General features: G+C 43.4%; 1 protein-coding gene across 1 annotated transcript in view; it reads right to left on the bottom strand.

Moving 5' to 3' along the window:
* The window catches only part of FLT1 (fms-related tyrosine kinase 1), a 98608-nt gene that overhangs the window by 58920 nt on the left and 25877 nt on the right, over positions 1-13811 (bottom strand). Inside the window, exon 10 of the mRNA XM_009327748.1 lies at positions 1831-1945. Coding sequence (XP_009326023.1) covers positions 1831-1945 — 115 coding nt within the window. The remainder of the gene's footprint in view (positions 1-1830; positions 1946-13811) is intronic.

Genomic DNA, 13811 nt, shown 5'->3' with positions numbered 1-13811 from the left:
TTCTTAGATGAACTAAACAGCATGAAGACAAGGAATATCAAGGAGCACCACTAAGTTTCACTGCAAAACTTCCCATGTAACACGTGCAGAGACCATGCCTTGGTTCATTTCTGGGCACATTTTTAAAAAAGGGCTGCTTGCCAAAGACTTCAAACAAAACCTGCAGTTCTGCCGCAAGGAGCCATTATTAGCATCTTTCTCCAGGGAGGAATTTATTTGCTGTTGACTGGAAGTTGCTTTGACATTTCAGCCACTCCTCTTCCGCTGTCTCCAAAACACATGGCACACAAGGAGAATGAGGTCTGGTCATTAGACAGCTCCTTCTGCACCCTGTGAGCAGGTAAGACTTCAACCATAGCATGGCTAGATCCCTTCTGGAAAATAACTGGTTCTCATCATCTTTTGTTCATCATTCCCCCTTTGGAATACTTTGTGTTCCTGTGCCTGAAATGATTTCCCTTTCCTCCTTCAAATCCCTCCTTGTGTCATGTTTTTATGTGCTTTCCTACGATAGTCTCCCCTAGGAAGCTGTTTGCTCCCATCTTTGCCTTGATCTTTAAGCACATAGAGGTGGCCAGCTAAATAGAGCAAATGCCTCACTGGGATCCAACCCGTTCCCATGTGCTGGAACAGCGCCACAAACACCTGTGGTACTTTCTAAATAATACAACAGCAGGAGAAAATGCAGTCCAAGGCCTGATTCTTGGCTGCACACAAAGCCCTATTTAATCTGCGGTTTGTGAGAGGGCCCTAACATGAGAGTAATTACGGTTTATATCCATTTTCACATGCAGAAGACTGAAGGCAGCCACAAAGGAAAGGAGACCTATATCCCCAGTGCCCTTAGAATTATAAAAAGCATTTCAGTGTGAAATTACAGGCCTAGAACAAGGTAGGCTTTAAAATTTATAATCTCGTCAGCCATTACTGCCACAAACCAAACCAGTCTGTGAAACCAGATGCTGTGACAGTGGCAGGGCATTGTGCATCTTCGCCTGAGCTCCTCCATAGCACAGGCTACCCAACCACACCAAATCAGTCTCATGTCTAACCCGGGGAAGTGCAGCTGATCTAGGGCATCCTTTAGGAAAACATCTTGATTTGAAGGTTTTAACTGATGGAGAATCCTCCATGCCCCTTGGCAAGTTAATCTCATTGGCTTTCTCTCCCACATTAGACACCAACAGACAACAGGCTTACTCATCCTTCAGAAGTGCCTGCATCTCCCCATGGTCCATAAAGGGGTGCTTGACTTGGACTAGACACAACATTTAGACAGTTAATGCAGCTGGGATGAATGCCACCATACTGTCTCTGACTGAGATCTCTCTTAAACTTTGCTTCTGTAATCTGGATTCATTTAGCCCTTTAAATTTTTTATTGCAAGAAAAGACCTGGTCATCTAATAATCTAGGACCACATCTGTGAATAAACTCTCTAATGAGAGTAAATTGTTTAATTCTCATAGGAAAAAACAACAGGAAATTGTGCAATGTCACAAAATGAAACAAAGATGGCCTGGAATCCTGCCCCTGTGCTCCTGAGGTGCCCCATACTAAAGACCAGCTCTAAGAAAGCAGGTATGGCGAATCCCACCGATACACTCTCCTGGCATGTCACTTACCTTAATATGACTGCATGCAGAAATAAGTACATCTCTACATCTCAGCAGATAAATACCAAGTATGGAAGTCATTTGCATGTATGCAACTCTTCAAATCTGAACAATATAAAAAACTGGCTTCTTCATTGTTACCTTGATAGCATCTTACAGTGCCTTTTCAACACATGCTGTCACAAAGAAAGGTTATCTGCTCCTAGGAATCATACCTTATTTTTGCTCTCTATTACAGCTGTTCTCTCAGTGATGCTCTGGATCCTGTTTCCTATGTTGCTGCCAGCTTTCAGGATGAAAGTTCCTTCAGTATAAGAGCAAAAGCCATGCCTGAAGACAACAAAATTGAAGTTTTATTGATTTGGTGATAGACTGAAACATTCAACACATAAGACAAAACAATTTTTCTGGAAACAGTGATCAGTCAGGGAAACTGCAGGTGCTGTTGACCAGGCAACTATAGTTATTTTCATAAAATCTTGAGGGTTGGAGCCTGATGATTGGGTCCACTTCCACAGCCCCTCCTTGAATATCAGCTCTCTGGAGTCAGTGTTAACATTTAACCCACTGTAGACATTCGCAAAACAAAGTTAAACAAAACTATACCTAATTGCCAAAGGGACTTAAATGTTCATTTAATCTGAAAAAATCAAAGTCATGTTAATGAATGGAAATCTCAGGGAAAAAATGTTTTTTGCCTTATGCAACAAATTGGCTTCTAATCAGAACATTCAGGTGTGGTCATGGTAGAACTAATTTGTTTCCCAAAGCCTAATTTGGTACACATGGAAATGAACACACTGGAATGTTTCTTAAATGCTGCCTGTCCCTATTCTTCTTTCAGGATACCTAGTTTTGCTTTTCATCCAAAATTTACTTGTTGCTTGTTCAGTTGCATCTTCAACGGTAGAGCTTAACCCTTCAGCAGGGTCAAGATCTTTCAAATAAGATCTGTTCCTTTGATCTTCCATGGATTTGAAAGATAACGACTGTAGTATCTGTAATCAAATAGTTCTGATATGTATATCAGTTGTTTGGAGAAATGACCTTTAAAGCCCAGTGACTGGATAACAGCATGTGATGCAATCCTGACCAAAGAATGAGGTTCATTTCCCTTCAGCTAACTGTGCAGTTTGCTTAAACTTTGTGTTGTTTATAATATCAATGGTACACTAACTTTACACGCTTGTTTTTAATTGTGCAGCTTTGCGTCAAACTGGCCAGTGTCTTAGCAGATACTACAGCTTAAAGAAATGATGATATGTAAACTGACTTGGGCTCTAATCATTAGCACAGATATATGATTGTCTGCCCAAATTTCTTAACATGCATTGAGAGGCTCAGTGAGCTGAAAAAGCCAAACAACAGGAGCAGGCCATGGTCATTCATGCATGGAGAGAGGACAGGGAGCAATAGCATGGCAAGAAAGTCCTATCTAGACAAACATTTATTCCAGACTCTGGTTTAAAAGCCAACTCCTAATACATGGTTGTTGAGGCCTGTGTGGATGAAAGACAGCTGCATTAAGACAGTTGATGCATTCAGATGGGAAAAAAATGGTAAAAATTCTTCAGAAAGATAGATGCCATTTACTTTGCCCATTTAATGCTTTAAGAAGTCTGGTTCTGTACCAAGACTAGAACACAGAAGACATGACAATGTTGGTAAGCTGATAGCATTTCCATGCCATAGCAGATATCAGAACTTATTTAATGATGCCACTACTGTAGGCACACGAACAGGCAGTATCAAAGGCACATCCTCGTGACTGGGTATTTGGGCAATCACTGTACAGGAAAATGGAGACCCCAAAATCTCATTTCATCTATACTAAAAAATAATTTTTAAAATTTTTGTCCTTTCAAACAGATGGAAACTAGTATCTTTCCTCACAGAATGAATTTATGTTTCTTTGTTACAATGCTGAAAATTTGTGCTCTTCACTACAAAAGACCTTACAGAGACACATATTTTGGTAAAGGACAGAAAGAAGGTACAATGCATATTCAGAAACTGCTTGTGCAGCTCTGAAAGGCATCTCCAATCTCCCTTCTTGCAGCTCTGGAGTTATTATTGTACTCTTCCTCATAATTCCTTGAAAAAGACTGTATATTGCAACGTCTTAGGGATGAGGACAGTGTTATGTCTTTGTTGATGCTCAGCACAATGGGGTGCTGATTACTCATTAATAGCATAATATAAACCACCATCATAATTACAATAACATCACAATAACAAGAAAAACACATGTAAAACACTAGTTGAAATATTAGCCCTGGAGGCACATATATGAAGTCTACTGACTTCACATACCATACTATCTCCAAACTGCCGATTACAATGTTAATGCAATTATAAGAGAAAATCAAATACACTTAATAGCTGTTGTCCATGGTTTCAATAAAAAAGGAGTCACAATCGAGCTGAGAATACATTATCCAACAGCCCACAGTATACAGCGGGAGATGTAAGCGCTGTCGTACGTGCCTCTTCGGCTCCACGGTCTGCTGGATCAGCAAACATTTACAAATCAGTTGCAGCGCGGCTGCCAGGCAAAGTCTAGGGCAAGACTCAGACTCATCCCTTTGGATGCAGAACCAGATGCTTTCTCTCCTCAGCTGCCAAATGCTCTCTCTTTGACCTCAAATACACTAACACAGCTTAGGCACAGAGAACATGAGCCAGCTCCAGCCTCCTGAGCTGGTTAGTCAGGTTAGTACTCGGTCATCCTTCCTCTTGCTGCTGCCAGTGGTGCCACGTGAAGCCACTGCTTAAGCCAGCAGCATCGGGTAGAGACAGGGAAGGGACAAGTGGGAGTAATTAAGAGTCCTGCCTCCTAACCTGACTTCAGCTCCTAACAGCAGGCATTTTGTAACAGAAAGAGAAAAGGCTCCGCTGAATGTAGATGTAGTCATCAAACCAAATGTTTCTGTTAAGTACAGATGCTTGGAAAGAAAGAGAGAAAAATGAAAATATAAAAATTTACTCTGGCCGGGACCAAAATACACAATCATATTCCCGTTAATCCAATTGATGTTTCATTGCGTGTGTCCTCAGATAACATCAGCTATGTATTTTTATGCTTTGTAAAGAAATTACAAGTTACTTCAAACTACCCACTCAGTAAAATAGCAAGGGTATCCTATTTGTAGCAAGAACTGCCTGTGTTTGCAGGGAAATCCCACTGAATTTTGGATATCTGAATCTTACTCCAGATATTTCTGGAGCACATGAATTCCTGAAATGTTTTGTTGTGGGATGAGCCTCATTGCTCTGCATCTTCAGGAAAGCTTACAGCAGGGTTACCACCAGGTTAATGAAAAAGCACACAGTGTGCACAGAGATTGATAAACAAGCTAATATCTGCCAGCACATTTCTAAGCACTTCTTACACTCGTTTCTCCGCAGATCCTTTCATGTTCCTGCTTTGTGGGTGCAACTATGCACGTGTAGAGATCCTATATAATAAATGCTAAGGCGATGTGTGTACAAATGTATGTTTATAAACATTATGCAATCTCAGAGCAAGGTAATCAGACTCGGCTGTCTTAGTCGAGTACTGGGAGAAGCAGAGCAATCAGGTTTCTCATCCCCTAAGTAGTTTTTTCCATGTGCCTGCGTGCGTGCTCGCATGTGCGTTGCCTGTGTGCACGCGCACACACACCCGCACGCACAGGCACACTTCGTCCTTTGTGTCGAGAGCCTGAGAAATAGGCTATTCCTTTGTAAAACAGAAGCTGTCAAGTCTCCTGCGGGTTTTGAGAGAAGCCCAGCACGGGGGGAAGGAGGGGTGAGAGTGGTTTTGCTGGTGCTGGGGGCCAGGGGAAGCCGGCAGCACACGGCTGCCTGCGGCGCGGGGTGAGCTCCACCGGCAGACCTGCTCACCGCCCTTAGCTTTGGGAACTTACACTTCTTTGGAAGTGCTGGGGGGAGGTTTATGCAACCAGAAGTAAGTTCAGCTTTATAAAAGGTCTGTGATGTGCAGGGCTGGCACCGGCAGGGGCCCTAGAGAAGTGGCCTGGGGGAGGGGAACCAGCCTGCTTCTCAAGAATACATCAAGCCCATGAGGAAGCAGAGTGTGCCATGTTTGAAGATGCAAAGATAATCACAGTGCTGGGAACCGTCTTGTGTAGTGGAGGAAGCCAAACAACAAGAGGAAAGCAGCATATGCTCCTGATTTCGCACAGGAAGCTAGCAGCACCTCCTGCCAAAGTGAGATAAGAAAACTCCCATGGCCTATTCTGGACAAGGCCATGGTTATCAACCTTAGCTTCACACTGTCCTCACTCTGCTCTGCAGCCCGCTCCCTTTCCTAATGAGTTTCAGAGCCCTCACCTCTATTAGCATACAGCATGCCAAGCACAATAGCGTGGTATATTTATAACTATCGACGGGGAAAAGTTTCCAGGGTAAGAGTGTACTTCATGTCATCTTGATGTATTTCACTGAAATCAAACTATAAACCGGCTCCAAGCTAAAGTCCTGCCTATGAAACTACTGGTCTCAGAAGAAAAGTGGTTTTGTTGTCATCCCAGTGATTTATAGTGGAGCGTAGGAGCTGAGGTAAAGGATTTGTCTGCTTCTTCACAGGACAGATTTGACTCTCTGTATGATAGACAGTCCTAAATGAAAGCCCTAGACCCAGCTTGTGTCCAGACACATCTTCTTCCCCATCGCGGAGACAGTTCTGCAATTTGCAGTTCAAGTAGTACAGTGACAAATACCACGGAAGAGCCTCAATCCCCATATCAGTTGGAAAAATACTACTCTTCTGCCTTCTCATCTTCTCAGCTCCTCCCTCCCAAACCCTCCTATGTGATGCCCGGAGGCCACTGCAATCTTTCCCTCCTGTAACATCCCATTGAATTCTCTAAGCATTCCTCTTGGCAAAGCCACTGGCAGCCTCAATCACACTCTTGTTTACTGAGGTAGTATTTGGCAATTGCACCAGTACTAGGAGCAAGAGGAAGCCATCCTGTCACTGATAGTGACCATTTTTCAGAGTGATTAACAGCAGGCACAATATTTTTCTCAGCATCTATCCTTTTTTTAGGGCAGCAATCAATTCCTAGCAGCATTGGGGCAATGTTATTACAAATTCAAGTTGGGCTGACTCACATCTTTCAAGAAGCAGTGGTGACAACACTAACTTTAAGACAGGAACTCTGGAAATTCCTGGAATTGTAAAGAATATATAGGAATTGTTTTCCACTTGGAAGTTATAAAAAAATCTGAATGACATGGGCCTCGCCTGCTCCACGCCTCAGCGTCCAGTGCCGTGCGATTGGTAGTGCGAAGCTGGCATAGCCACGTGTCCTGGGGAATATTGAGTCGATTTGAGGCAGGAAACAGAGAGGGAAATAGTAGCAGGGAGCATGTACAGGTTGTGAAACGTGCTTAATGGGGGTGGAGGGGGAGAACGTGTGCTGGCCCCCTGCCAGCATGCTCCATGAGCTTTGGCTGTAACACTATAATGCGCTTGTCCATTAAGGAGCTATGATCCAAGCATTCCCACTCTAGGTAAAAAATAATCAGTTAGAGGTCGAAATGCCAGCCCCACCGCATTTAGTGGCAAAGCTTCAGCCAGCTGGGAGCTCATCCCAAGCACCTGCCCCAATACACACACTCACACAGAGTACGTGGGTTAGTAGGGCTAGCAGGAAATCTTCTACAAATGGTAGGAGCTGGATATGGTTTACATCATATATTGTAGTTTGTTTATTTATATTTATTTAGGAACTTAGTAAGGAATGCCAAACAAGAAGTCCTGGTGAGAGTGGTGCAGGTTCCTCCTCTGCATGTCTCATTCTTCAGCCCGTCGCCTCTCTGCTCTCACTATCACTTGTCCCTACTGCTGCCCATTACGTTTGCCCATCACGAACAGACGGAACATCACCAACCCATCTCACTTCAGACATGCTCACGACTCCCAGAGAATAGCAACTCTCCATCACCACTCCTCACCCTTGGTCTGCAGCGTGGGGGTGAACTTGTGATCAAGTACACTGAACACTATTAGCTGTGCTGAAAAGTTATTCACTGCCGAAATGCAGGAGCATTTCTCAATGGCCTCAATGCACTAGGCTGGGTTGGGGCCCTGGTGCACTGCTCAGTTGGCAGAGTGAGGACTGAGTTGTTTTCTGTTTTGTAGGATGCTCTGTGTCCCCACTTAGAGGGGAAGTGCATTCTCTAGGGGAGGTCCCTGATATCCTGAATGCCTCAGTCTCCTGGTAAGCATCTTTGAAGACAGTAGGATATATGACATTCATGGCCTTGTTGCACATCATCATGGCTCTGTGGAAAAAGAAAGTGTTTGACAGCTGCACACTGCCTTTCCTGCATGCAACCAGATAAATGGATAGTGTTTCCCTTCCACAGTCATCCTTTCCAAACATTATGGCTTGCCGTGAACTACCCCAGTATGCTGCAACAGAAAGCTGATTGATCTGAACTATCTCAAAAGACACAGTAAGATCAACAGCAGTCTTACCTATCCCACCTTTCAACCCTTTATCAATCAGCCCACCCTCACATTTCCACAGGGAAAGAAAAAAAAAAAATCACTTTTACATCTGCACACCTGAGCACCATGCAACACCAGCTATTCACAACAAAAAAAGCAAATGCCTGAGGCTGAGGGTCACCGAAAAACACATTTTTCTTCCAACTTCTTTGCCAGTACTTAAGACCCCTAGCCATCAGGGAATATAACAGCATTTGAAGGTAATTTTTCAGATTTTTGCACATCCTGAGTTGACCTGAAATATTCTCACCTTAAGTTGGTTATTAGATAAATATATTTTGCTTCTTGACCCTCTGTTTCCTGCTTCACACTGCTTAACATTCTTCACGGACACAGAATACCATCACATTTCAGCCAATCCTTCCTTTCTTCCTTCCTTCTTGTCCTCCCCCTTTCCCTCCTTTACTAGACTGTAATCACTCATCTCCCATGTGGTCACTGTGACTCAGCCTCCACTTTCTCTCTCTGAGTGCGCCAACCATGTCCTCTGCAGAGGAGCTGAATGTTGGCTGGAACTACAGACTTATCACTCAAAGCATGAGGTTTCCACGAGCACCTAGAACTTCTTGCTGGGGAAAAGTGTTTTATTTTAATAGTCTGTGTTGTACTGAAAGGAAGAGGTGTTTTCTGATCTGGTTGAGCAGTCAGAAACCTGAAGAGAAAGACCATGAAGCCTCTACATGCAATGTCCACTCCTACTCTCTGTTTCTTCTATTTCCAAATAAGCTCCCTACATATAAAGTCCAAGATATTGTTCAGACCCTTCCAGCATAAGTTATTTTTCATGCACAACTCACTCCTAACAGCTCACTTGACTTCTAGACAAAACCTCACATCTATAGCCTTCCAAGATCCAGATATCCCTTCCTTCTCATAATGCCGAAATCCCCTTGCTTTGCTGTCCTGACTTGGCTCTGTTTACACAGTCCTTCTTAATACTCCCTGTCTTGCTAACAAGCTGGAGGCAGAACTAACACCCTTTCTATTTTCCTGTGATCGGCAGAGGAGGTGAAAGAGCTATTGCTGCACTGAGGTTGTGTTTTTCAAGATGGTTTGTTTTCAGTTTCACTGCAAGTAGGGGTCTGAGAGCAACTCTGGGCTGACTGGAGTGAGGGACTGGAAGTGCAGGCAGAAAACAAGGAAGGGATGAGAAAGAATGGAGGGAAACATTTTTAAGGAGAGAGGGGAGTTGATTAGAGGGAAAACAGGAAGAGAAAATACTGACAGACGTGGATATAAGACCAAGGATCCATCTACCCCATATCCTGTCTCAACAATGACCATAAGCAGATGGTTTGGGATGAGTAAGAGCTGGGCTAACTTCAGATACTTCCTCCTAATACTCCCCCAGTCACCAATTATCAGCCCAAGAGCTTCCCACAACAGAGGCCGTTTCTACACTTCAGTGGATTTCTCTTCCAAGACTTTGTGCAAATTTTTCAAACCCCCAAAATCCTCTAGCAAGGAGTTTCACAGATCTGCTACCCACTGCATGAAGTGCCATCTCCTTTTTCTGTTCCAAATTGCACTCCTCCTGGCTTCATTTAACAGCCCCTACTTCCTGAACTGGAAAAGACCTACACAACTGATCCTCAGACATCTGTGTCCTTCACAAGTCTGTAGATCTCTGTTGTGTAGCCCGCCAAGTCACCTCTTTTTCAGTCTGCAGAGCCTTGACCTCCCTTCCTTACTCTTCCCTCACACATTCCTCTCATTCCCTGAAATTCCTTTGATCCTTTTTGTTGCCCCTCCTGGTGTGCCTCCCAGTTTGGCTGCGTCCTTTGAGATGAAAGGATCAGAAATGTTCATAGTATAAAAGATGTTGGTAATTTATGGATTTATGTGGAGTTATCATGATGTTCTCTATTTTGTTCTTTCTTTCCTTCCTGGTAATTCCTAACACTTGATTTGCTTTTTGAGCTGCTCCTGATAGTGATCACTTTCACAAACCTGTGTATCACAATGCTCAGATCTCTCTGTGGTAGTAATGGTCAGCCAACAGTCTTTTTAGGCTTACATTTTACATGTGAAAGTCAGACTGGTTTTTCCTATGTACATCATGCATATTTATCTTCAGTGAATTTCATCTGCCACTTTATCACTCAAATACCCAGATTCATATAGTTCTGCATTTCTTCACAGTCAGCCCTTATCCTTACAAATCTGAATAACTTAGTATCATCAGCAAGCCCTGTCACCTCCTTACCACCTTTTCCAGGTTATTTCTGAACATGTTGACAAGTACAGACCCCAGCACCAGCTCCTGAAAAACTTCACTGGTCACCTCCCTTCACTGCAAGAACTGGCTGTTCCCTCTTAACCTCTGTTTTCTATTTTTTAACTGAATATTTTTTTATGAGCATGATCTTACCTCATATGCCGTGTCTGTTCAAAGCCTTCTGCAAAAGCTTTTTGAAAGGCGTACACGTAAAAGGAAAAAGGATGCTAACTAAAGTTTGTATATTTTTGTAAAAGGTGTACTCGATCCAGTAATAGTACTCCATTCATAATCACTCCTAAGCACACAGAGAGTTTGACCTGGGGCCTTCCTTTGGCCAAGAGCCCCTGCTAGCGCAGGGGCAGGTTTCTGGCTACGGGCTGGGACGTCCCACGGGCTGGGACACCGCCAGTGTCCGGGGCCTCGCTCACGACGTGCAGTCCCCACGTACAGCCCGTCACGTGCTTTAGTTGCTATGAGCTGGGCCACAGTGAGGAAAAGATCAAGCAATAACGTCCAACCGCCTGCATGACCCTTATGTGTTCTTCCTTAAGACTGGGTGTCAGACTGTCTGTAGTAAAGCCAAGAGACCACCTTGTGAAGGCACCAAGAGGAAAAAAAAAGAAACTGGGGGAAAAAAAAAACAAGGAACAGCAAGTGAAAAAAAGCTAGGAGGGCCAGGACTAAAAGTATGATACTAAGCAGAGCACTCCTGACCATCTGGGTGTTACTGTAGTCCTTATGTTTTAGGTTTGATCAATGACCAATTAAAAAAATTACTTGGGCAAAATAATGCATTTTGGTTTAAAGCATTTTGGAAATAGACTTGGAAAACTTTGATTTAAAGTGATTTGAAAACTAGCAATACCAAAATTTGAAATCTTAAGCTTCTGGTTCAGCTAAGACCCACAGTGAAACCTTTTACAGTTTGCAGAATAAATTCAGTGCATTCACTGTGTTACCCTGAGGACAGACTGAGGCAAACTGTACTCAGTGTACAGCAGGTATTTGTTTAGCTTATTTATCTATATGTATATGCCAGGTCTGATTCATATGGCATTTTGTAAGTATAATATTAAAACATATAAAAAAAATTCAGAAATACTAACTGAGGACAAGGATACAGTTCGACTAGCTGTTTTCAGAGGATTGACTTTTGGCTCACAGTGGAAGTGCAGAATGAGATGCTTCAGCACATTGCTTGTTCAGGCTGAAGCAGATCAGATGCTGTTTCATTTCTCTCTTTCTTTTGGCTTCAAATTCTCTGCAAGTCCATGCTGCCACAATGTACGCTCATGTCTGTTCCTCTGCATTTTTTGAAAGGTATGTGAAGAACACAGGGTCTGATTTTTATCTATGATAATCTGTTTCCCCAACCATAGCCAAATAAGGTACTAGCTAGTATTTTTTTATTCATGTACCCATTTTAAGTACCTTTACATTACTAGGCCACTGTAAGAGGATGTTCTTGTAATAGAGAGTGGAAGGCACAAAGGCCACCAGCCAGATCTTCAGCCAGTGTGAATTTAGAGCTGAGGATCTGGCCACATGTCAAATTAAACAAAGGCATTTTTGAACTACCTGTTTATTAATGGCATCTGACCTACTTTTACCAACTCTAAGGACTCAGACTTCCCCTTCCCGAAAATAGAAGGTGGCATGGGGAACAAAAACAGTCGCTGTGGACAAACTAATGGGCATCGATGTTTGCAGACATCCAACAATTAAATTTGGGTGGTTCAGTACATTTCTAATTAAGTACAATTAACATTTGTTCTTTACTTGTTCATTTTACATACCTCGCTGATGTTCCAAATCTGGTTTCCCCTGATAATCTATCTGAGCGCATCCTAATGATTCTGCCTTTCAATCCCTTATTAATACACTGACATAAACAATGCAGAAATGCAATTAGACTGCTATGAACACATGGCCTGCCTCCTCTTTCACTGAAGCTGGTGGGAGTCTGGCCGTGCACTTTCATTACAGTAGTTTCAGGCTTTCTATATTTCTGTGGAAGTTTCAAGGAAAACCTCTAGTTTTTGCCTTGCTGAGATCCACGACACGTTCCTCTTCCTCCCTGTGCAGTGCTGGAGAGCTATTTCTGTAGAAAATCGTTCACGTGACCCTACGTTCACACTGCAGTCAAGCCTCGAAGGGAGGTAATATTCCCTTCTTATCACTCTGTGCTAAAGCAGTAGTGATTCCACTGAGGAGCATGGATCCACATCGGAGCGTTACAAATGTTGTGGTTTCCTGAGGTTGGCTCTTTGGCAGTAGTACCAGCTTAGGCATTGCTGCACAGCCCCTGTTCCCTTGTGCCCGTTTCTGTCCTCAACTTCAGGTATTCAGCCCCTTCATTCGCAATCCCACCATTTGGGTGGTTTTACCACCAAGAATAGTTCATATCTTGACACTACAGTCAAGGGGGCAGAGAATCAGGTACCAGTTTTTCCAATGACTTTGTTTTTGTAGGCATCTCCACAATACCATCATGTTTCTCTGTCCCTCATGTGCACACACACAGAGAAAAAAAGCAAAAGCCAAAAAAATGCAGACTGATGTGATGGCAGGGCTGTAAAATAATAATCTGATATTTGGTTTGAGGCTAAACAAAACCGATAGCTCAAGGAGAGAGGGAGGCAGCAAGGTGGTGGGAGAGTTGGAACGCCCAAAGCAAAATTTCAGTGTTGCATCTGTTTGCAGTTTCTAAAGGGCCAATTGGTCAAACCTTGGGCAAAGCACAATGAAGATCTCTCTTGAACTGCCCACATGGAAACGTCCAGAGAGAGAAACTGCCCCCAAATGACACTGCACAACCACTGAGGAAACCAGTGCTTCCACTGAGCAATATCAGCATCCCACATGCCTTTCTTGGCAATCTCTGCCAGACCAGTTTAAGATAAAAACAAATCTGCTGAAGAGATTCAGGTCAAGAACCATTAACATCAAGCACGCTCCCGGCGTGCAAACGCTCGTTCTGCAGCCTCAGAGCTGATGAGTTTTAGGTGGAGCCCAGCCTAGCTGGCTCCAGAGACCCTTGGCAAGCCCTGCCGCTGGCTGCCCCTCTGCTGAGAACCCAACCTGAGCAAAAATGAGGCCAGAAAGAACAACTCCAGAGTGGTAGGAAAGAGGCCAAGGAGGCTGATGGACACAGCGGGACAAGTGTCCCACAGGCTGTCTTCTGCTGTATCCACTGAGCAACTGGGGGCTGCCCAGCCTGGGAACGTATGTGTCTGCTACAGAGCAACAGATTAAGCTGGAGTAAGATAGCACTGGAAAAGAAGTTTCTCAGTCATTTAAGAAAGACTAACCATTAGTTTTTTTAATTGCATTTTATTTTAACTCTCATTGCATCTTCTACTGTCTTTTGCCTGCCATCTCTGAATTTACTAGCTCTGCATAAGCTTTAAAAAAAACTCAGAACATCACTTTTTGCCCCAGACAGTTTTTCT

This window comes from Pygoscelis adeliae, unplaced genomic scaffold (genome assembly GCF_000699105.1).
Source record: "Pygoscelis adeliae isolate BGI_AS28 unplaced genomic scaffold, ASM69910v1 Scaffold14, whole genome shotgun sequence".
NCBI classification, from domain to species: Eukaryota; Metazoa; Chordata; class Aves; order Sphenisciformes; family Spheniscidae; genus Pygoscelis; species Pygoscelis adeliae.
This window is presented reverse-complemented; position numbering and strand designations above follow the sequence as displayed.